The following is a 25,506-nucleotide window of genomic DNA, read 5'->3' as shown; positions in this document are numbered from 1 at the left end:
TGTCTGTTACTCAAGATGTGACTTGGCAAAAATACAAGATATGGAACAAATTACAGCGAAAGTCGCCCAAAGCCCGGGACTGGTACAAGGTAAACCTCAGCAGACCTAACACAAGCCAGAAAAGCACAGAAAACAGAGGCTCAAGTTTGGTACCAAACAGAAAAATCAGCCCCAGAAGAATCCTCATTGGTATAAAAATGTCATAGCAACAGCAAGGGCCTTAAATATTAGCAGACATACCATGCAATTCTACATGCCCAGATACATATTTCTGCAAACTTTGACTGGAATTAACACCAGCAGGATTAAAATGGATTAATCAAATTTTATGTTATTTTTATCTTTTTTTTCCATGCAACATCAGGCCTGTAGTACTGCCCCTGAAAGCCTCTTGTACCTTGCTTTTTGAAATACGTACAATAAAAAGTGCTATATGAAAGAAAAAAAAAACCTGCTATGAAGCCTGAGAAAGTCATCTTAAAATAAACAAATGCAAAAATCTCTTCCATTAAGCTTCGAATCAGCTGCAGAACTAGTGAATTTTAGAGTGGGCTTGATGTTGCAACACTTAGGCAGTTATTTAAACCCTAACAGTATGTCATTCAAATGGCCTTGAGCAGAAATGTTATGCTGCTTAATAGACAGTGTCATCTCATTCCAGCGCTATCACATTTTGTGTCTGTTAAGCTGCTTGATGCTGTGTGAACACTCACAGGCACTCAAGTACTTTGTTTACTGGTAGGACAAATACAGTGGGTCAAAAAGTCCAGCGCTGTTGCATTGCTCATGGACAGAGAAACGACCTTCACCTGATGAGCACCAGCAGAAAGGGATGGACCAGGCACCCACAAGTACCCACAGAGCCAGCATGATGTAGTGCTCCATAGAATGAGATCTGCCTCCAACTCAGGGAGGAGACTGAATGTATCTGTCACAGGTAACCGGACTCCTGTGTCACAGGCCATTAATAATAGGGGAGGAATTGGAGTTGGTGAGGTTTACAGGACCATTTTGATAATATATTAGTGGGTTTCTGAGGCATTGAGCTCCTCTGGATATCCTCAGAGCTGCCAGATTTCCACCAGCATCCATACTTACACTGCAAACTTCATGTTCATTTATACTTCCTTAAAGTAACCGAGAGTCCCACATCACATCAGCACTTTGTTCCCTATCCTCAACCATCCCATCAGCTTGTTAATGAGAAATGCAAACTACTTATCACCTCGTAGTACACACTTCTCTAAGGACGGGTTTTTCCTCTCTTTCTATTCAAACCAGGTCAGAGCTGGCTGCTGTCTTGTGGCTCAGAGGCTTCTCTGTATGCAAAGCTTTTTGTTTATATAGTCTGCACAACCCATCTCCCTCAGATGAAAACACTCTTTTCAACAATGGCCCACGTACAGGTGCACTTTGCACTGCTGTGGTTTGGAACCAACAGCTCACAGATGGAGAAGACTGAAAAGACACTGATGAATGTATCTAAGTATTTTCCTACATGTGTATTATAAACCAATTTTGCAAATTTTTTTTGTGACATTGGTATTTAATAATACATCTGGATCTGTTTTGAGAGGTTGTCTTAAGAAAGTCCATCATTTTAGACTAACATGTTAAAGTAGTACAACACACTCCTGAAGAGAGAGGGTTACGGCTCTCTAATACTGAAATGACTGTAAACTGCTGAAATGGATGAGATCATTGCTTTATCTTTTCCAAGCATTGTGATCTTGAAAGGTTGGAGTACACAATGGAAAAATAAAATTTTAAGTCAAATAGACTCTGGGTAACTTTTTTTTAAAGTGCTTATCTAAAATAAAACATTTGGTCACCTATGTATTTAGCAACAGAGCAGCTCTCACAAAAGCAACAATAAGCTTCAGAATTAATATTAATACATTAAGCTGAATTAGTCACTTTGAGCTCATTTGCATGATCTGTAGAAGGGGAGTAAACAGAGAGATACCATTTGTTTGAATAAGAGAAAATAGGAAGGTCAGTGTTCTGACCCACAATTTAGGAAATTATTCCATTCCTAAGGTAATCAGTCTGTCATCCAAATAATTCCCTTCTCACACATTACAAGAAACTATAATAAAAGCCAAGCTGACTGCCTAAAGTTGCTATGGCATTTAGATACACAACAATTTGGCCCATGACCTTCAGTAGTTAAGTTCCCAAGTCTTCAAGAGTGCAAGCTCTTCTCATACACAGTTTTCCCAAGAATGTTGCTCAAATCTCTCATTTGGAAACTTAACAGTAGCTGATATGGATAACAGAAGGTATCAACTACACCCAGCCCCAAGCTACCCCAAATGGGTAAACTATCCCTGTGACGAGCTATCACATTATCTTCCACACCTCAAATTGAAAGAGTCTGGTAATAAAATTATGTTTATATTACTTATCCAATTTCAGAGAAAGTTAGATGTTTTCTAGTACAGGAAAAGAGAAGCCTATATCCTGATACTGTTTTTCTCAGTAACTTCATACATAGACATGTGGCTCTTTGGCTATTCTCACCTTAGTCTCATGTGCATGGCAAGGCTGAGTAACAATAACTCATCACCCTCACCCGCTTCAGAGGAAGCTGTGAGAGATTCTACTGTTGTCATCATACAGTTCCCACTTTTTTGGAACACAAGCAAGTTGTTCAATGTCTTTATCATGGAATTTTCAACAAAGTTACAGGTTTTGTCCCGTATTTAAAGGATCCTAATTTAGGATATGTAATTGATTAAAAAGCAGCACTAATTCATTCAATTATGTTAATCAAGATAAGCATAGGAATTTAAATAATTGTATCACATCGCTAGATCAGTTTGAACAGGATTTAAAAGATCAATTATGACATATATCTCAACACAGAACTGTCTCAGCTAAAGTGTCAGAGTGATACTATTGTAAAGCAGGCTCTCTTTTACTGTGAAAAGACCTACCTCTACCTTTTAAGAAAATAACTAAACACAGTGATGCTTCAGAAAATACCATTTACAAGGTTGTATCTTCTATTATTTATTGTTAGTATGTATTTTATTCTGGTTTTCCTTGAAAATTTCAGATCAATAGATACTGCCTTTGAGACAAAAAATCCAACCAGTAACTCAAAAAGTCAAGGGTCTAAACAAAGAGCAAATAATGCTATCTGCACACATGACAGATGGCTGAAGAAATTTAGCTATGAAAGCAAACATCAATGAACCAAAAACGGGGATCACAGCAAGGGCAGAAGCGTGGAGGCAGAGGACCCTGCCTCTTTTTTGGTCTGCTCCCAACCAGCCCAGGAACAGCAGGAGTCAGCCAAGCTTCCCAGATTTGACAGGCCCTGCACACTTACCCACGGCTGCTCAAAACTGTACGTGCGTCTCCTGTCTTCCACGTCCTCGTCTTGCTTTGCTTGCTGGAACTCCTGTCTCAGGCGCTGTATCCGGTCGTGATTGTTGGGGGTTGATCTGTTGCTAAAAGAGGAAGGATGAAAATGATCAATATGCTTGGGAACTGCCACCTTTGACTGGGACTGCAACTGCAGTGTGGGACTACAGACCCAAAAATAATTTACAAGCATTTAGTACAAAGAGCTTTTGGTTTCTTAAGATTATTAATGCTGTTTGTCTTATAAAGAAACTTCAGATGTTGCACGGACAAGACAAATAAGGGTATTTCTAATAAGTTATTGGCACCTTTTCAGTATATGTCACTCCTAGAGAATGAAGAGGAATAGATATACTAGTGTCAGACCTAACATAAAGGGGAATTAAAAGTCCTAATGATCTCTGCTACTAAATAAACAAGAAAGATACTTTCCCCCAATCAATAAACCGTAGTACTGTCCGATCTTTATTCACATCAAATTAATTACAATGTCTGAAGGCTCTACCTATATAAAATTTGGTTTTCCCCAATCAATAAGAACCTGTCATCCCTTACTTCTGTTTTTAACAAGTCTTTTAAATTGATCAGTCTGAAAGCATTAAAAGGCTTGGGGGCCAATAAAAAGCCATCCATTTGACAGGGCCATAGGCAGAATGGATCCAGGCAGCAGACAAGAGCTGGCTTCACTCGGCCCCACAGACACTGGTGGGCTGGGGAGGGCTCAGTCCCAGAGGCACTGATACAAACCAGCATACCCAAAACCTTCAATCCTTCAAACCCACCCATCAATTTTTCCACAATGCCTGGTAATCCATGCTCCATGGTGCAGGTGTATATGAAACCATAATGAAATATGTGCAGGAATGGCTTTTTTCATGGGGCAGAGGGAAAGTGGGTATTTATCAATCTTGTTGACATTTTTCCAGCTGTGCAGCTCCTACCTGACCCTACAACCCCACTCTTTCAAAGATGTTAACGTGGGAATCACAGAAAACCTGACAAACAAATACGTTATATCAAGACTAACCAGAAGCATTTTAATCTCTTCTTGTGGATTTCTTGTGCCCTGCATTTTGTTGCTTATTTCAAAAGAGCTGATGAGGAATGGCCAGCTATTACTTTGTTTCAAAAGAGAAATCTGCAGAGAGACAATGGAAAGCAATTCCACAGATTTCTTTTCTTGGACACAGGGTACAATAAAACACAGTGAATTTATATCCTGTGTCTTTTCTTGTATGAAAAGAGACAATTCTACAGTCCATTTGTGACTGTTTTCCATGTCTTTAGGGACTGGTAGGTGCAGGGGATTGGATGTTGTAGATGTTTGAGACATTACCTCCCACTCTTTTCAGTGCCAATAAATAATGTTTATCAGTGCTTGGTTGGCCAGACAGAAAAATTAGTATGGTTCTGGCAAAGACTAATTTTTGAAGTGGTTTGGGTCGATTTTTTTAAAATTTATTTGAAACCAAAGGCAAAGAAAAGGAAGGTATTTAGAGAAGTGTTTTCTTTCATGTTTTTTTTTAACCCAAATGGGAGCTTTAGGAAATGCTTTATTTGTAGGGTAAGTCAACTTCTATGTGCAAATTACCCTTTTGAAAAGTACAATTAAAAGAAAGCTTAATTTAGAACAGGTGGAAACACTGGTATTTTCAAAATTTCCACTTCATTGTAGGTGTGTTGCTAATTTTATTTCCTTAATTCGACTTCATTTTGTGAAACAGCTTATCTCCATTTGCAGTTTTATTTTATGTAAATTTATTCCTTATTGTCAAATTCTGCCCAGCTTTACTATATAACCACTTGTTTTTTTCCCATGCATTGCTATACACTTCACATTTTAAAGGGATTCATCACAATCCAATACAAGACATACAAAATATTTTTAAATGGTCTGTTGATTTTTTAAACTGGTATTGTTAATCCAACAAACAAGTAGTCCACTGCTTTCTACACAGACAAGTGTTTTCTGCATGATAAATTGCAAAAGTATAGTAAATATTAGTATTTCAGGTATAAGAATATACGTTGGAAAGACAAAAGTCATTTAACTTCTGTGCAAAAATTGCTAGAAAAGTGCCACCCATAGATACCTTGCAGTACTCAAGATGATGGGCAAATAATCAGTGTTCCATAATCAAGGTTGTTTCACGCTCTAAGGCATCACAGTGCAAAAGTGACACTGAAGCAGTTTATCCAATGGCAATCAGAAGGTAAACCACAAAAGTACTGCACTAAACCTTGTGCATTATACAGGATACACTATACCAGCCCCAAAAATGGGCTGCTGGAAGGGTTATTACAGATCTGAGGGCTTCTGCACATTTTGTGATAGTTATTCATTAAAACAATTACATTATCAGAGGAATACCAAGAAAATGCATAGTGCCCATGCCATAAAGCCAAAATGTGTCTTTTCCCAAATAGCAAATGCATGAACTTGACACTCTCTACACTGCAGAGAGGAATAACAAAGGACAAGGAGGATCCTGGGATTTATGGTCAACTTGTTTCCAGACCTAATTTTAATGCCAAAGAAAATCCCAAGAAAAAACACACACCAAAAAAAAAAAAAAAAAAAAAAAAGAAGTCAAGCTGATTTAAGAAAAGTTATTCAAACTTACTAAAGGTTTCATAATGGCAGAGAAGATAAATCTTTTAACAATATTTCTATTTTGTCTGAAAAGCAAAGGACATGACCCAAATTTAGAAAACTGCAAAAGAAGTGAATTATAAAAAGGACTATTTCACAGAAAAGAAAGAGCAAAATTAGAGAAAGGCATTTCTGTATCTACTCAAATTTCTTTTGTGCTCAAAAAGTCTCTAAGAAACAGAAAGCAAGATCAAGACAGTGGGTTTATAATAATAACAAAAATTAAATATTTTTATTTAGAAGAGGAAAAGACAGACAGCAAAGGAGGCACTAAGACACATTTCTTAAAAGATCATTTGAGGGCTTAGACTATATCTTAGATTGGCCTCCTTTGGCTTCCATTTTCATTTCAACCTTGTTCTGATTCTCTAGGTTAAATTATAGCTGCCTTAATCTTCTCACCTGAGGGCTTGCACATCTCTGTCCTGTCCTGCCATGCTGTCACCTCTTTCTTTTCATGCCTCTCTTCATCCAGTTAATCTTATCATTGGTGCTTTTTTTGGTGGTTTTTATGTCTCCCACTGCACTCCCTCTGCACTCAGGGAACACTTGGTACACCCACTTAGTATCTCATTCAACTCCCAATTAGTACTTCCAGAAGGAGGGAAATGCAAAAATCATAATCACAAGAGAAAACTGTCACCAATAAAATTTTGGAGTCAACAGTGCAAACCTAATTTTATTCATTTTTAGGTCCCAAGATGTTCTGTTTTATCTACAAATCTTTATGTAAGTCACATCTGTCCCTTGGGACAGAGCTAAACAGCTTATATCCAGTGTGAAGTGTCCTCAGCCAGTCTAAAGCAAAATGAATTTTGAGTTATCCGATGAATTGACCCAAGAGAGGCAGGGTCATATCAACACACTACTAGGATGCAGGCTGCAGATGTTCTTGCTGCTTAAATTCCCATTTGTGGGTGTATGGTGCAAGTCCTCAAAAGTTCAATTAAATGTGCCATGTTTTGTTTGAGTCCTTCATTCAAATGCACTGAAAACCTGAAGGCAGATCCACCTCAAAGAATTTAGGCCTATTAGCAGGAAGGAAGGAGTTTAACTTGAAATCCATTCAAAGTCTGTTGAAGATTTGACCTATGCTAGCTTTAAAATTTTTAGCAAAACTGGAATTACAACTCTCTACAGTAACCACAGCTTGCCCAGACAGCCTTCCCTTATGCCTAGTTAACAGGATGGCTGTGAATTTACAGAAGACAATTAGCACCTCCTAGCATCAGAAACCAGTGATGTTCTTTCTATCAAAGTGCTCTCAATATCAAATGTTCTTAAAATAAATAAAATTCAAGGAAAGGCTTTTAGGGCCAAAGTTTACTTGGGTTGCAAAGCATCTGTGCTTTCCTGTATCACAGCTCTACTTGGCACCCCATTGCCTTCCATCTGCAGATGGCAAATTTCACAATCAGTTATTTTGTGAGTGCTGCTTCAAAACACACCACCACCAGCACAGACTAAAAATGCAACGGTAAGCAAGGCTTAGATAGGCCAGGGCTGTCACATATTTCTAGAAACAAGCAGTTGCAGCAATGGCCATCCGAGTCTCAGATCATTAAACAATGTCTCAGTGTGATGTCATGCACTGATGTGCAGAGCTGTATTCCTTTCAAAAGTCAGATTTTCAGTGTGATAAAGTAGATACAATGTGCCACTGAACAGGGATGACTAAAGCTTTGAGAAAAAAATTTATTGGCCTGAAAAAGCATGGAAAAGGGTCTTAACACCACCACCAGGCAGTTGCAACTTGACTAGAGTAACCAAAAGGTTGGTAAACAAACAGTGTTCTTTACACCTTGAAATCTTCTATCACACAATTGAGCTGCTGGGGCCTCGCTGGCCTGACCGGCTGCTTAGATCTCTGGATAGCAGTAATAAAACACAGATGGGTTCTTATCTGCTTCAAGCTGGCAAGCAACTATCACCCACTTGTATGATATAAATTCCTTTTCATTTGAACAGATTATTTGTGTCATATTAAAAACCAAGGTCTGAATTTGTATCTACGTCTGTTTACACACAGAGAAGAGCAGGCAACGAGTTTATTTCCATCACACTGAGGATTGACAATGTCCGTGCTCTGGTGGCCATGCCATGGTTGGTGGCACACATCCTCACCAGAGTACAGGACTAATGGAACATCTACAAAATTGTCCCCTTTCTTCATCACTTGAGCAGGATCAAACAGCCCAACAGAAAGCAGAGTGATGATAATCTAATATAAAAGCTTCTGCTACGTTTACTGGAACTTGGGCACCCTCTCACCACAGCACCTAACCTCAAGCAGATGGATTTGTCTGTTTCGGATGGCCCTTGAGGGTGAATAAGAGGAAACTGTCAAGTTATTTCAAAAAGCCATGGACATAAAATAAAATGAAAGTGTGCCCTTTACCAGCCTTAAAGTTACCACCACATCCCAATGCACAGTCTGCTGGTTTGTTCACTTTAAGCAGATTTGCTAATCATCAGTGGCACAGATGACTGTGCCCACACAGCGCAGGGCGATGGGGGCTGAGGAGCAGCACAGTTTGTACAGTCTCCCTCCTGCCACCAGCTTGCCAGAGCAGGTTGGTCTTTTCCTCTCATTTTGTTCTGTGGTTTACTTTTTGACATCTAAATGCCACTCCTCAGGCTTAAGTTAGTGTAATCGATTTGGCTGCTCCTCTCCTTCCATTGTGCCCTACACACGGTCCTTTTCTGAGACACCAGGGAATAGGTTTTTCATGAACACAATGGATATTTACACACAGAGACATGGTACACAAACAGGAGCAACCATGGACGGTACCGTATCAAAGAGCTATTTACAGAATTGCTACAGTCTGGGAAAAAAATTAGCTGAGCAAGAGATCAAATTTGTTAGACTACAAATGTACTTATAGCGTGGTTGTAACATGGAAAGAGGCATAAAAAGCCTTATTCCACACTACTTTTGTTTTTCTCAAGTGTCAAAGAATTTATTGCAAATAAGGCATAAAAAGGTAGGGAAGAGGTGTTAAAAACCAAAAAATGTATGAATTACAAAACTGTAAATAAAAATAGTTTCTCTGCACAAGCTTCATTAAGTTTTATCAGCTAGTATCTTGGGTTTTTGCACTCAGACCACAGGTCATAAATTCACAGTAAATCCCCCATATGTTCACCAAACACCTGAATTCAATTTCTCTTCTAGTTGTAAGAAATGAAATGTGCAGCTCAAATTAATTATGCATGCAAAGTTAGTTTCTAACAAGGGCAGCTTCTTGCATGCTGAAGGGTATACATTCTATCCAAATATTTTTTCCCCCAGATCTCTTCCAATTTTGGCTTATTCTACTGTTCACAAGGTTATAAAAATCATCCTCTCTTGCCATTTCATATTTGCTAAATGAACACAGAGCATTATATATCCTTTAAAGTCTGCAGATTTTGAAGGCAGTTAAATTCAGCGATTGGCTTAATGTGACAAGCAAGATATCTCATGTTACCTGTACACATACCTACACTGTGGTGTACACTTCAGCATAGTAATTCCATCAAAACAGGATTTAAACTTTAGGATTTATGTCAATATGTATGCATGTGAAATCAGCTCATTGGGAATTTTAATGTCATTCCAGTTTACCTTCACAGTGGAAGTTCATCAAGTGCAATACCATGTAGAAGTACGTAAGTCTCCTAATGCACTCGTTTTCTTCAGTGAATAAAACTAATTTCCAAATTTTGACACTGTGTTTAGATGATAATTTTACAGAATTTCAACAGAGTAAATAACTAAAAATTAGTAACGTACATCTCTCTTCTCTGGATTAAAAAGGTAACCTCAAATGCTCTAAATTCAGCACTCGCTTCTGATGTGATGGCCATAAACAGTGTGGTGTAGCTCATGGGGAGGTCACTTCACCACAACAGCCTCTTCAAACTTTCCAGACTAGATTTCACTTTGAGTCCTTCTGTGGCCCTTCTGTAGCAGGGCCATCATTTTACAACCAGTGAAATACGAAGAATGCACCCAAGACCCTTTTTATTGCCACCATCACTCTTGCTTATTAGCCTGTCAGAGCCTGCACACCGGAGACTGAAATCCAGTCTTACTTTTCAGTGGAATTCTTCTACTAAAAGGAAAAGCAGAAATTTTAGGAGCTTGCTATAAACATCTGAAAACAGATACTCAGCTACCGGGTTATCACACAGTCTAAGCCTTACTTTAAAGCTGTTGGATTTTGCAGATATAAGCCAAGCCAATTTTCAGCCACACACAACTTGTTACAGCCGTTGTCATAGGGTAATGCATTTTCCGAGTTAGAAAAGGAAAAAAAGGAAAAGAAAAAAGAGAATACCACAAAACCTAAAAGAAAATACTAGGCATCTCACTGTGAATTTCTAATGAGAATGTTAGAGAAATAGCAGAAATACACAGGGAAAGATTTAATAGATCATTAAAAAAAGCAAATTAAAAAAATACTAGTGATCAAGCAAGGGAGAAATTTGCAGTTTTGATTCTAGATGAAATACAAAATTACTTCAGAGTCAGGTGGGGAGAAATGGGCTCTGACCTAAGAATATTCCTATCCTAACTGGAACAGACAGTTGATGGCTCCAGTGCTGTTAGGTCTGATGAACATCCACAATTAGGCATCTCAGGCTATTCTATGTCAATGTGAGAGTTGCCTGGCACAGTAATACAAAAACATTTAACAAAGACCACAGAGAAGAAATCCCCTCCAACACCTAGCTGGCCATTCCTGTGCCAGCAGAAGGGATCATCCAGAAGATCCCTAGTAGGCTTCAGGCCATGTCAGCTGTTGTTTCCATTTCAGCAAATCCAGCTGCTTTGCTAGAAGCTGTTTAGGAAGAGCTCCCTCTGAGCTCTCTGAATGAGATGTGGGGGCAGAAACCTTCAGTAGAGGGGCAGCAGCAAGAAGCTAGGGAACGGTCATTTGTTAAAGCACAGCAGGATTTGCAAAAAGGAACATCTGTCTGTGGCCAGCACCACCTGTGAGGTGCGAATGTTGTGACGTAGGTACAGAGCAGCTCCCTCCAGCACACCTTACACAACTCAGCTTCTGCTCTGTGCGGACACTGGGCTTTACACTATAAAATCTGACTCAGAGCCCAACTCTAGCCAACACTGGAGTGCAGAAAAAGCATGCGTCTTTTCATGGGAGGAGTCTAGCAGCATTAAAAAACAGAAAAAAAATCCTGATTGTAGCATTTGATTTAAAGGATGCACCAAGAGTGATATTCAAATTATTCAAATTATTCAAATTTTTCAAATTTACAAATTTGAAAAAAAGTTTGGAAAAAAGAGATTATTTAAATAATGCACCACTTACAAATGTCGTGTAAATGGTGAAATTTAGCTCTGTTTCAATGCAGAACCTCACTTTAGAACTATTTAGATCTTGCTTAATGCATTGACATAAGTTATACTGCAAACCCAAAAAATATTTTATGTTGTTTATTTCCCTTTAATCACAGAAAACACTTAGTAAATAGGTACCAGGGTGTTGCAACTAACAAAACAAAACAGAATGGTTTTGACTGTTGTGAACACTTGCCCTTACTGAAAAAGACATCTTGTTTTAAAGTATTCATTAAACTACAGTATCAAGCAATGCATTGCTAGACAAACACTGATCTATGGACTAAGACATCTCTTTAAAATGCCTGAACATTAAAAAAGGTAATACATTACACCAAGTCCATGTGTCTTCCCCTGTCCTTACCAGCCTCTAACATAGTTATAGTATAATTATCTGTCTGTACTTTGACAGAGGAGCTATTACATTATAAATCTCCAAATAATATTTTGATTGATTTTACATTATATCTTACTCTAACTATAGGCTAATTTCAAACTGCAGAATGAGACATTTTCCATTGAAAACAAACAAACAAACAAAAATGACTTGGCCTAAGGATATCAAATCCAGGTGAAAGTTTGACACAGGCTCCAAAATCTGAAACTTGAGGAGACTCCCTTTGACAGGAGTAGATCATTATATAGAGAAATTCTATATAAAACACAGAAAAATGTGGGATGATTGTTTTATTTTTCAAATTAGATAACTTGCAATCTCGAAATTAAACTTCAAATCTGAACTTACTGTTAAGCATTTCATCATTCAGTGCCTGTGCACACATGATGACTCAACCAAGAAAAAAATAAAATCAAAGCTAGATTCATTACTTGAATTGATGCCTAAATTCACCCGACTGTTGCCTTCTTATGAAGTTTATCACTAAGATTTACACTGATTAGCATAAAAACTAATTAAGATTTTTAAATTAAATATTATATGCATATGGAGAGTAGAAACAAATCTCAGTATTATATTTTGCAAAATAAATTATTTCTGGATAAGTCCTTTCAGCATTGTACTTTAAAGATGAAGATTTTAGTAAATAGATGTTTTAATCATGGTTTGCCACCACACTGTCTTGATTAACTCTAAAACTAGAAATTGCTGTAAAATTGCAATTGTATTTAAAAAAAAAATCAATTTCAGATAAGGACAGACAAAAACAGCACTTACCTATTATCCAGAAATTCACTTGGTTATTCAGTGAGTTAGGTGCAACTCAACTTTTACTACTTATGATATTTTCAAGTTATTTCACTTACTTTTCCTCTTGGAAATGCTAAAAAAGTCTTTTCCTCAGGAATTCTTTTTCAGGTGTATTGTGTAGGATGCCCAGTAATTGCTGAGGGTCTTGCTAGCTTTGAAACACTGGATTCGAAATCCTGAATTCTAATATTTCCTGCCATTGGGCTGTTTAGTCTCAATCCAAGTGCAGATCTCAGAAACCCAAAAGTGTGTATTTGCCTTACTGCAGAAAAAACATGACATTTACTTGTAACACCACTTCAATATTTTGCCAAGACAATTAGCCTGATAAAGGCTATAGAAAAGCGAATTAATATACCAAAAGGCAAGGTGCGATTTTTTGCAACCAACTGTAATCATTTAAAAGGCAAGTATGTAGTTCAAACTACTTACCTAGACCGTTTCTAAGTGAAATACAGAGAAATAAGTTATTCCAGAGTGCAATTGCAGTATTTGTCTTTGGATGCAGTTATTACTCTCAAGAGCTCATGACTTTTTTTCATTGACAAGAGTAGAGGGGTGAGCTCAGGACAGTTTTAGACAGCTATATTATGGCAGATGAATCCACTCTAGATGGCTAAGCTGTGCTCAAGGTAGGTGGAAAACAAATCATCCTAAGAAATCTAGTACTAGGAATGCTTGGTAGAGGTGATGGTCAACTGGCATAGCAGTATAACCCAACATTTTAATCTTTTGGCAGAAAAACTCATTAGAATAAACTAAGTCGCTCAGCCTCTCTGCGTTTGTATTCATATAACCACCAATGGGCAAGAGCCTTTTTTAAAGCCCTATATAAAGTTCATACAATAAACAGATCTCATTTACTTCAGTATAATTTTAAGGGCTCTGTACAGAGTACACTATGCTACTGTTTGCAATTCTCTTTTATGAAAAAGAAAGCCCTAAATTTTAAGTTTGTTAAGCATATAGTGTATTGTCATGCCTGAGATAAGCCAAGGAGTGCAACACAACAGTTTTTGTGATCAAGGTCTCATCAGTATGGCTAATTTGTATCTCAACTTTTACACTACTTCAGCAAATGCTACGCAAATGCTGTAAGGTTTTCTTGGGCAACATAATTGCCATATGGTTTTCAGTTAACAGGAAGAAATGAAACATATATAATAAGTAATTCCACTTAGTACATCAAATTTATTTTGTGTGATATTGGCAGTACATTACAACGCTACAGTAATATTATTTCTCCTTGTTATTCTTGTAGTCTTAGGTTGATAACGTTTCATTTTGACACCATAATGGTGTCTCTGGGGATTTTGATGACAATGTGTTTTGACATCATGTTAAAAAATACATCCAAACTGATATCACTTTATTTTGTCATCATTACCTAGTTGGATTTCTAAGATACTGCTTTTTCCTGACATCTTTAATCAGAAAGATTTCAGTCCAAGTGGCAAGTGCTAAAAAAGAAAGTTTTGCAAATGTTAAACATGACTGTGTAGCACACATTACTGCTGCTCAAACTTGCACTGGCCAGATATCCCAAAATATAACAGATTAGTCACACTGTACAGGGCCTCAGATCATAAAACATGAAAATGCCTTTTCTTCTACAGCATGATAATAAATGTAATAAATTGTACTGTAATTCTATTTCAGACACTTGAGGCAGGAGGCCCAGCAGCGAAAACACTGCTGTAAACCAGAACCTTCTGCTGCCGTTGGAGCGTCTGACGTGCACTCGCTTCATGGGTCCCTGTATAGAAACCAGAAAATATTTCCTGAACGCTATTAAAAAAGTGAGATTTCTAATTCGCAAGCTTCACTGAAATGGAAATTGCCACATATGTGATTCTAACTGAAGAACAGCAATGCCAGTTCCTGTACAGAGCTCTAAAATGCATATCTGGGCTTGAGCTTTAACTAGTGCAAATCTGTCTAAACCCATTGAATCCAACAGAGCTTTGAGAATTTATGGACATGTGAAGATCTCACCAAGGTTTAGGGGGCCAGAAATAATGAATAATTTTCAGCTCTAAGCTTCTTGTTACCAGTATGAAATTCAGGGGTTGATTCTGAAACAATTTGCTATAGAAATGATCTGGTAAACTATCCCTGGCTGCCAGAAAGATACACATCATACCAATTGGAACACGTCCACTTACAGCTATATCACTCAGTTTCTTCTTTTTGTTATTTACTATTTCTTCATTCTTTCTCTACAATGAATTACAGAGCAACTCCAGGGAAATCAACCCATTACATGTACTAAGAAGTATATTTATTCAGTACAGCAGCTCAAGTTCTACTTACTAAAATGATTGCTGATAAAATCTCTAATTTTAAGCATTAATGCATAGATTTTTCTGCCATTCAAATCTGATCAAAGAGATTAAAGAATATTTTCTTTTCCTCGCACTCTCCTAAACCATAATGCTTAACAGAAATTGCTTGTATTATCTTATTTCAGAGAGCAGGCTAGAACTGAGACAATCCCTTGATCCCAGCTCATGAATAAAGCATTTAATGGACTGCACTTGTCAAAGGACACACTAAGCATTTGATCTATACAGTAAACAAATATCTATGAAGAACAAACCCCCAAAACAAAAAAAATTGCCATTGCAACTCATTATTTAAGATATTTTCCTTCCTTCCTCTCTTATTTCAGGATTAAGACTCTGAAGGCATTGATGGGATGCCAGACTCACATTGAGATAAAAACAGAATTTTTCAAACAACTGATTGCAACAATTAATATTACAGGGAAATGGCTAATCAGGCCACCTGTAGTTCATACATAGCCACTCTCCAATAGAAGGAATTAATTGTTACAACACCAGAAAATGTATAATTATTAAAGAAGTGACAGAAGGCTAAGTTGTACCCTGACATTCCAATGCTCTCTGCATCTTTTTTAGGAGTTTCCTTTGGGTATTTCCAGCAAAGGAGAACTTCTGCCAGCAGAAGAAAATTAAGCTACAGAAATGTGAGCCTACATAACGATGAACCTAGCTGACCTGAAGAATGTGATACATACCTACAAAACACTCTTTCATGCTCTCAGAAGACAAGATGAAATATTACAAGCAAGTAACTGCAGCTATTACCATAAGCAATACTGCACAGCCAGTTCCATTTAATGCAAATTATAGACTTGTTTCTACTGGCATTGACCATTCTTCACTAGCCAAAATCCTAGAAGGCTGAAATGTCTGAGAGGCGCATATATAAGACTATGTTAATTTTAACAAATATATTTATTTTTTGAAGTTATTAAACTATTTTTTCTACCACATTTTTTCTACCTCGATTTTAAAGCTCAGTACAACTTCTTATCTTAAAAATAAGAATTTCAATTAATTTTTAAAAAATATTTTTCAATACAATGAGCCTTATTAATGCAATGAGCTGTTAAGTGACAGACTAATGAAACATCAGCACAAAATTGCACTGGTATTTAAGATTAATCTCTGAAATAAGTTCATAGTGTAGTACTGACTTTGTAATTCAAGGGTTATATTGTAACAGGTCACACTATTTTTTTTTGTCATGTGTGACTGCCATGATCCTGTAAAGAGGGAAGCAGTACCAGACATTGCACATCACTTGTGAGCACCAGCCTCCTTTACGAATTGCTTCTACAATACAAATGATAGGAGAAACTCCATGATTATCTGTTGGAATTTTCAAAAAGAACTAAGGCAAGACATGGCTTCCAGAGAGCAGTTTACATTTCTATGCTGCTCAGATTAAGTTCAGTTCCCATGAATTTTGCCATTTGAGCTACACAGTAATTTGCTTTCCAGGGAAACCAAAACCAGGAATTAGAGGCTATGTAAGGAAAGAATGATAAATATCCTTAGTAAGTAAGACCCACAAAGATCTGATTTTGCTGCACTTTTGCTATTTACTTTTTTACTATTATTTTTGCCAGATTTCTGCATCATTAAGCACTACTCAAATAGCAGGACCCTATCTGCAGCAGACACCACACAGACTGCCTACAACCACTCCTTAGCCAAAGATTTTACAGTTTAAGAACAGATTTGGTCTTGCACAATGGAGGCACACACACATTTGTGAAATGTTCCTTTTCCCCAGAAAAAAGGCATGTGGTGAGGGCTCAGGTCAGTGACTGACTGACTGACTGCAAAAGGAGCCAAGCTATACAGGACTACCCTGGAGACACATAAAACCAGATGAATTAGATATTAGAGCAAGCTGCTAAAGTCAGAGTACCTGAATGAGAACAATCACCTTAGTAATGATACTTGAAAAAATTCTGTGGGATTTAGATATCATCCAAACGAATGGAGAGGGTCACATTGAAGTTGCTCACTAGGTCAGGAGCTGCTAAGCACACAAGCTGGTGATGGTATCACCGTGACTATGAAAAGAGCTGGCAGAAAAAATTGTGAGTGAGGTAACTACAAACTCACTTTTCCTATATTGAGGCTGAGTAGATGCTTTTTACAATCCATCATGATCGTTAAAAAGGAGAATCCTTCAGGAGACAGTTCAACCCCTCCCTCTATTCACAGTAGGCAATACTTACTCCAGGCACCCCTACACACATGGGAAGGGAGGTCATGGAAGTCACAGCACCTGGGGAATTGACTTCATTTGCATCATTTTTACTGCCACTCTGATTAAGAGAAAATGTAGAAGTATAAGCAACTCCCAGAAACCATTCTGGGCATTTTTTTAATCAAATGATATTTCCCTTTGTTGAGTACAGCTAAATGCTTCTTTTGCAGGGCTGTAAAAGCTGGTATTGAGAGAACAGTGCAACTCTTTAGCTCATGGTACTTATTTAAAACAAACCAAATGGCATGTTATATTGCAGTTATGCCTCTATTACTAGTGACCAATTCAGGTTGCATTTTTCCAGTTTCATCACTCCTAGTAAATTACTTGTACTTGATGTAGACCAGGCATAAAATGAGCAGAAAACAAAACTTTGGCCATTTTAATTTAAATTCTCATAATGGCAGGTCAAATTTATGTGAACTCTTTGGTGAATTGGTTCCTTTATTAGTACCCAGTTTAATTCAAATCAGAGTCTTCTACAGAAGATTAATTAAATATTAATCAAAAGTCCAGGGCAGTCTAAGCTTCTGTTCCATTAACCTAAATGTGACTCCACACAGAGCCACAATGCCTTTTTTTCCCCCCTGCCCTATCTTAAAAAAGACTTTTCGTTTTTTTCCATTATGGTGCAACTCCTTGTAAATGCAGACATGCTATTTGCAGTGTATGTTTAAAGGTCGTGATTCTTTTTCCTTTTCCAATTAAAGCTGCTCTTAGTCACAATTAAGCTTTCAAGAAACAATTAATAGAAGTCAAAACTTTTTTCCATCAATATGTTTAAGAGATGTACAGTGTATACCCTCTATTACCACTGGTGTCACTGAACTAATTATGTGATGTTAAGGTTCACCTTCTCGGGTGTAAATTTTGGTTTGAGTTGACACTAAAAAGAAACATCAATTTATTAGGAGATAAAACTTGTTCCACAGTAATGGAACAGCTGTGTATATAAATTTATTGCAGCTTAATGTTCTCACACATAAAGCAATTAGAGCTTTCTGACAGACAGACTTGCTAAGTATAGTGTGGAGCATATAGTAATATGCAGTTACAGGCACAACATACTTAAGAGTGATCATATATATTCTGTACAGTAATATCAATTTCTCAAGCCTTCCAACCCTAGAAGTGTCCTTAATTAACATAAATGTATGCTTATAATCATGTGAAATTTTCCTTTTCTGAGGAGGAACTTTTTCATGCCACGTCATTTTATTCATAGACACCTCTTGTGCTTAATTTGGCTTCTCCTGCAGGAATAGATACAGCCTAGCCCTGGTTCCTTTAGGTGGGCTTAATTTTTTTCCACACAAAGGATAAAGGAGGCAATAATGTTGCCATGAGATTGCTTAAAAAAAGATCCAAAAGTAAAACCATATACATGATGTTTGGGATAAGTATATTTATTTCTGGAACCATAAAGTATGAACTCATGGAACAAGCTGTGTTCATCTAGCATCATTTCCCCTCATCATCTGCTCCCAGCTAGCTGTAGCTGCCTTCCAATAGCTTCCAGGATACTTTTCCTTCCTTTCTATCTTTCCTATAGGACAATTATATTTAACTTAAGCTAAGGATTGTGGTTTTAAGGATATTGATCAGCAACACTAGCAATGGGAACTGAGCATTATGGAGCAGTGTTCCCAACTAATGGTATTTGATACATTTTTGTAGTATATTGGAAGCTTGAGAAATATTAGATCTTGGACAAGGATACATGAGTAATTGAGATGATAATCTTCCAGCTGATGGACTAAGTGGTTAGACTAAATGGAGTTTTTCAAAAGACAGTCCTGAAGAAAAATCAGAGTTTCATTATGTGTGGGGGTACAGACATGTTGGTTTATTTTAAATTAAGGATTAAATTAAGTGACAGGGAGATTATTGCTATAAAATAACCATCACTTTTTTAGGCTAAGATTCTCAAAACTGTCTAAGACAACTGCAGTGTGTTTCACACTTTCTTTGAACTGATGCTGAAGTTCTGCTCTCCGAGCAGAATATTTCTGTCCCAACCTTTGAGCCACAAAGAACTTGTGAAATTACAGTTATCCAAACCAAGGAGCTGAATGAAAAATCATTTTATTTCTTCTTTCTTTTCTATTCTTTTCTTAAACAGGATTTGCTTTCAGGAAGATCAGTGCCCAGATCCTTCTGTGAGCTCTACTACGGTCAGGGACACACGATGTGGGGCAGAGGAAAAGGCAGGAGTCTGTCTTTTTCAATGGAAATTGGTCCCTAGGGTCTCCTGCACTCGCTGTGTATCAACACAAGAAGCATTTAGATCCTCAGGCAGCCTTAAGGAAAACAGGGTAAGCTAGAAGACAAATCTAAAAAAGTATCTGTACTGGTTTGGCACGGCCTGGTTTTAGGTAACAGGGGGGCCACAAAGACGGCTCCTGTCAGGAAGCTGCTGGAAGCTTTCCTGCCATGTCCAGCAGAGCCAATGGCAGATGGCTCTGAAGATGGGCATGCTGCTGGCCAAAACCAGGCCAATGAGAGAGGTTGGTAACGCCTCTGTGATGACATATTTAGGAAGAAAATCGAAACAAAGTCACAAGATTTTGGATTCTGGTCAGAGAAGAGGAGGAGGTGAGAACATGTGAGGGACACAACATGGCAACAGCAATGTCAGTGAAGAAGAAGGGGGAGGAAGTGCTCCAGGTGCCAGAGCCAAGACTCCTCTGCAGGCCGTGGTGCAGACCATGGTGCAGCAGCTGTGCCCCTGCAGCCCATGGGTCCATAGGGGATGCAGAGATCCACCCACAGCCTGTGGGGAAGGTGCCCATGCCAGAGTGAGTGGATGCCTGGAGGAGGCTGTGATCCAGTGGGAGACCCGGTGGAGAGAGAGGGCCCTGCTTCCAGGCGGGAGCAGCCTGCCCTTGGAGCACTGCACCCCGTGGGAAGAGAGAGCCCCAACACAGCAGCTCTGGGAGGGCTGTGTGCCCGTGGGAGGGGCTCAGGCTGCAGCAGGGGCGGTGGGGCTGCTGCTCCTGAGAGGGGACCCACGCCAGGGAAGTTCAGGAGAACTGTCTCCCATGGGAGGGACCCCACGGCCTCACAGGGCAAGAGTCCTCTCCCAGAGCAGCGGAAGGAAATCTCGGTGATGAGCTGACCACAAACGCCCATGCCCATGTCCCTGCACTGTCGGTGGGAAGAAGGGAGGGGCTGGGTAGGGGAAGGTGTTCTAAGGGCTTATTTTACTTCTCATTATCCTCCTCTGATTCTGTTAGTAATAAATTCACTTCACAACTTAAGTTGAGCCTGTTTCACCCTTGAAGTGTTTCTCCCAGTCCTTATCTCAGTCATGAAGCCTTTGTTAACTTTTTTTTCCTTTTCCCTCCTCTGCCCAGCTGTGGCAGGGGAGGTGAGCGAGTTGCTCTCGTGGGTGCCTGGTGCTGGGCACTCTGAAATATGAGTCTGGAAATCCACTTGGTCACATGAGGTAGACAAATCAGTGGTGAGATGTTTAGAGTCCTTCTCATATTGAAACATTAACAAATAAAGCAAAAATTTATGAACAAAGGAGATAGACAGGCACATGCTTTTTATCTGTTTTATAGTTTAAAGAGATGTGGTTATCATCTGCCAAACAGCAGCATGAAACCCCCTCTAAAAAGAGGGAAACTGCACAACAATACAGGTAACAACTTGAGCTTTGATGGTGCTGTTATCATTAGGCCATCAGAAATGCATAAGTGGTGCCAAGATACCCAGCATCTTCATTTCACTGTCTTTTCTGCTTTTGTCGTTGAGCTGTGACATGGGTCAGTGACACTGAGCACAGAGCAGAAGCCAGGAATTCTTAACTCTCACAACTTTGGAAAAGCTATTCTTAACCTGTCTCTGCTGCAGGTGCAGGAAACACTGTCTGAAGAATTCAACAATATTTAACTTCAGTGGAGGACTGATCTAAAGACTAGTGCTTCTGGAAGAACCCTGAAGATAAAAAATGTCAATAACTTAACCAAATAGTCTCCATTATGGTATCTTTGCAGCACACTAATTGAAAATAACTCACAAATAAAGAAATGTTACTTTTAGTATTTTTGTTACAAACAAAATTTGAGCTACTACTGAAATTTAAATCCCTTATAAAAACACTCTTCCCAGTAATTAAACATTTCTGCAGTTCCAGACTATTCAGTTCAGGGAATAATTTATTCTTAACAAACTTAAAAAGGACACCCTATCTCCTATTTCTTTCATGATACACTTAAAAACCTAAATTATGGAGCAGTGGAGGGGCTTTTTGCTGTTTTTCTTTTTTTTGAAAACCGTCACCTATCCACCAGACTAAATAGATTCCTTTCCACTGTGCTGACAGCTGTTTCCCAGGTAACCAACCTAGCTAGAAGTTGACTTCAAGCAGTGTAGGGGAACCAGTACTCACATCCCTGCATTTGCATGTTTTGAGGAGCCCTTTTTAACACCTGCAGTGTCCCCAGTGCCCCCAGCAGTCAACAAGAGGTGGAAGTATCCAGAAAGTAATTGAATAAAGCTCATCAGCAGTCAAAAAATACCAGCTAAGGGCAATTTTATGTGCAGAATAATAAATGTCATTGGCAGTTGGAAATTAAAATTATCCTCAGTGGTAAACCAGCAGGATTAGACTTCACACGAGCTGTCACTTTTCACAGGTTCTGCCTGATTCTTCCATTTTCCATAAGGGAACTGGGAGAAAAGCGGCAGGCGTTTTGTTGCTTCTTTCTATAATCAGGAATCATTGTCCCCCCAACTTCTGAAAGCAACTGTTTAATACACCTTACTTCATAAATCAGATTTCATCTGCTGTGTCTGGATTTCATGGTGATTGAAGTACATGCAATTCTAGTCATTTTTTGTCCGTCTGTGCTTTACTGCTATGTATTAATTGAAGACTGAATTACTCTATAAGGCATTGGCTACATTTGAAAGTATCTGTTACACTTCTCTGTTATTCTCGTTCAGGCACTTACTTTTTAGATCCATAGCATCCAATGCTGCAGTGTAGAGTGCTAACAGAAAAGATTATATATTGAACAATTGAACAGTGCACTAAAGGAGCAGGATTTACCCTATAAGCATACAGGGTTGTTTTTTCTTTCTCCCTAAGATAATGAAAAAGCTATATCTTTGGGAAATTCAATGCCAGATGTAAGTGGGTAGTACTGCTGATCAGTCAGTTCCTAATAATGCTTGTTAAGGAAACCCTATTGAGCTTAGGTAGGTTTATTTTTATGAAGAGAGGAATAAACTTCTTTCAGTTCCCCCACCCCCCTGAGACTCCCCTTTTATTATGCTGGAGTATGGGGTTACAGATCCAACAAATGGTATGATCTCAACAATTATGTAGGAAATGTACAATGCCATACATGAATGAGCATATGCACACCTGGCCTGTCACATGAAGACAGCTGAGTCTTGAACAATCATTGCACTCTGTTTTAAAATAAAATCAGGCTTTGGCTTGTGGAACACAAAGCTATTTGCTCACATTGTGCTCAACTGTTCAGATATTCAGTCATCCAAGAATTTCCTATTCACAATTTCATTTCAGACACTGTTTTTTTTTCCAGTGTTAACAGAATGGTCCCCTACAGTTAGCTGCAATTTAATTTTCTTGTTCTCCTAGTAGTTTGGATCTGACTGCTGTCCAAATAGACCTGCTTTGAAAACTGACATTGTCTTCTCCCTTTAATATTCCATGAAAGACAGACTGACCACTTTGCACAGTGAAACAAATGTCATCACAACTATTCTAGTTTCATCTAGAAAGACTCAATGGTGCCTCTTATCTAAATAAGCATATCTAGCAAATAATCTACCACGCTCTGAAATTCCTGCTTTGCCACAAGCTCTGAGGTCAGACCTCCTCAGCCAGGGTCCAAGAAGCAAACAGTGATGAATGGAATCAGCCTGCTTTGTGGTTTCTTAGTGCCTGTGGTGGAAGATACACCAGGACATCCCAAATCTGGCCCATTTGCCTGTGGAACACAGTGAGTCTCTGTGAGACGGTCACTGCCACCCTAGAGCAGTAAAACAGGAGCAGCATGTGGAAGAGAGTAAGAGAAATTCTTTTTTCTTTATGTCCTCATATGGGCATGGAAGAGGGCAGAATACTATGTATTTCAGTACTGTACCACAGTTTCTTCATCCAACATCTATTATGTTGGTTTTAATAATTTACGGGAACTTCTTTTGCATAATCTAATCAAGTTTCTTAAAATGACATTGTATTAACAATAGATCATATTGAGGGCTACACATACCATTTTCCTAAAGATAGTGCTTTCAGTATATTTCCTGCCTCTGAAATATGCACTGGAGGTTACTGATTTCTAAGACCAGTTAAGAATTGGAATTTCCATGAAGTACAAAATTCAGACTCGGGTGAAAAGTCAGATACTAAATTCTTCCATGAAAGGAGCAGCTATGGAAAAAGCTAGGATGCAGAAATGGTGGAAAATATTGCTCTAAAATTATCTACCAAAATGAAATACTTCATTATTCCTTAAATCATAGCATTCTTTTTAATTCACCTGAACTGTACATGTTCCATTTGGGATCATGTCAAGAAACACCTGTGCTGTTCCCAAATTGCTACAGGCTCTCATGGACTGCAATTAAAGTGGTTTATGCAGCTATTATCCAATACAGGATTTTTCAGCAAAACAAGGTATTTCACGAAGTACACCACAAAAATTCAAGCAGAAGTAAGAATATATTGCTTTATGAGAGACAACATTCAGTAATAAGTTGCCACAGAAGACCATACCCATGCTACGTGGTGATATTAACAAGAAAAAATATTGTTTAACACATTAAAATATTTTATTGTGGATTGAATTGCATGATCTGAAATTATAATATGTTACAATCACACCTTCATAACGAAATATTTTTAATGCAGAAAAATTAAAATCTATATTTTAGGAGGTTCCAATGGTTTACTAAACTTTGCTTATCAACAAATTTTATCATAAAATAATTAAGTTTAAAATTTAAAAAATGTGAGAAATAGAAATATTTTATTTCTTATTTGTACAACTCTGTGGAAGCCATATAAAAATCTATTGGAAAAGCATCCACTTTCAGTACCACTGGTGACAAAAACCCCAATCCTCTTCAGGAATAATGGGCAATTTATGCTTTCTGAAATTAGCTACAACAGCATAATTGCTGGGTGAGGCATACAACATTTTACAGGCTGAGTTTTTCCTCAGAATGAGATCCTGAGGCTGGTTTTTATGGTGTCATCTTCTGTAATCACTTCTGGTGCTCAAAGTAATTACTTTTCAATGGGAAAAGCAAGCAAGAGAACAATAGTATACAAGAACAGAGTTCAGTAGTTTGTAAACCTTGACCCTTCATATCATTCGTTTATTGACCAAATTGAAAGAAGAAGTGTGTTACAATTAAAGGACCACAGCCCTCATCTCAGATGGCACATAGAGCACCATGAAGCTGGTGAATTTAGAGAAGAAACTTGTTTCAGATCTGATGCCTTCACAAGGACCTTTCCTTCCTCTGTTCAAACAATGTGAGAGTTTTGTACAAGTAAAATGCATGTAAGGGAGATGAGAAACGAGAAAGAAACACTTCAGCTCCTGCTTTATTCTCCATTAGCAAGCAAAGGGTGTCCGAGACGGAGGGTGGATGAGGCAGAGATGATTAAGAGTGTTCATGGGAAGTCTGGGAGAGGCAGGTGCTGCTGCTGCAACAACGGCGTTTAAAGTCAGGAAAAGGAGCTGCCAAGTAAAAACATATGGTAATAGACCAAACTTGCTCAATGGAATGTATATTTTTCCCCTGCTTACTCCCTCCCAAAGAAAGACTTTGGTTTTATGTGTCAGAGACTTCAAACAATAATAGGCCATTGCAGGAAGCAAATGTTAATGACCAGAGTGTGAAAGAGCTGTTTCTGAATAAAGGGAAAGGATTTCTAGAGGTTTTAGGCTATTACTGCAGGTCAATACACACATCTGCTCTTCAAGACTTTAGCTCCATGGTTTTTCCTTTCAAGGCATCCAACCACCTGGCTTCTGCAGGAAGAAAGTCAATGGAACTGGGTCGTGAGGATGCTGGGGAGGGGAAAAAACAAGGGGAGCACAGCAGTGAAAATAGGCTGAGTACTCCTTGATCCTGTTTTAGCTGGCACAAAAGCAAGAAAGAAGACATCATCCAAGACACCTCTGCTTCTCAGCTCTTATTTTCTTCTGCAGATTAGCTAGTAAAGAAATGAAGTGAAAAGGATTGTGGAGAACTCATATGGGAGAAAACAATTTTTTGAGAAGCAAATTTAAAATAGAGGAGAGCTAAGGGAACTTCAAGGAGGGAGGAAGGGGAACA

At 38.4% G+C, this 25,506-nt stretch overlaps 1 protein-coding gene across 18 annotated transcripts in view; it reads right to left on the bottom strand.

Annotated features, from left to right (window-relative positions):
• Nucleotides 1-25,506, bottom strand: part of PARD3 (par-3 family cell polarity regulator) — a 451,552-nt gene that overhangs the window by 11,586 nt on the left and 414,460 nt on the right. For all 18 annotated transcript variants that reach the window (XM_039570203.1, XM_039570253.1, XM_039570220.1 and 15 more), the window contains one exon: nt 3,338-3,458. In XM_039570203.1, coding sequence (XP_039426137.1) covers nt 3,338-3,458 — 121 coding nt within the window. The remainder of the gene's footprint in view (nt 1-3,337; nt 3,459-25,506) is intronic.

Source organism: Corvus cornix, chromosome 2 (assembly GCF_000738735.6).
Source record: "Corvus cornix cornix isolate S_Up_H32 chromosome 2, ASM73873v5, whole genome shotgun sequence".
NCBI classification, from domain to species: Eukaryota; Metazoa; Chordata; class Aves; order Passeriformes; family Corvidae; genus Corvus; species Corvus cornix.
Note: the sequence above shows the minus strand (reverse complement) of the source record. Positions and strands in the feature narration are given on the sequence as shown.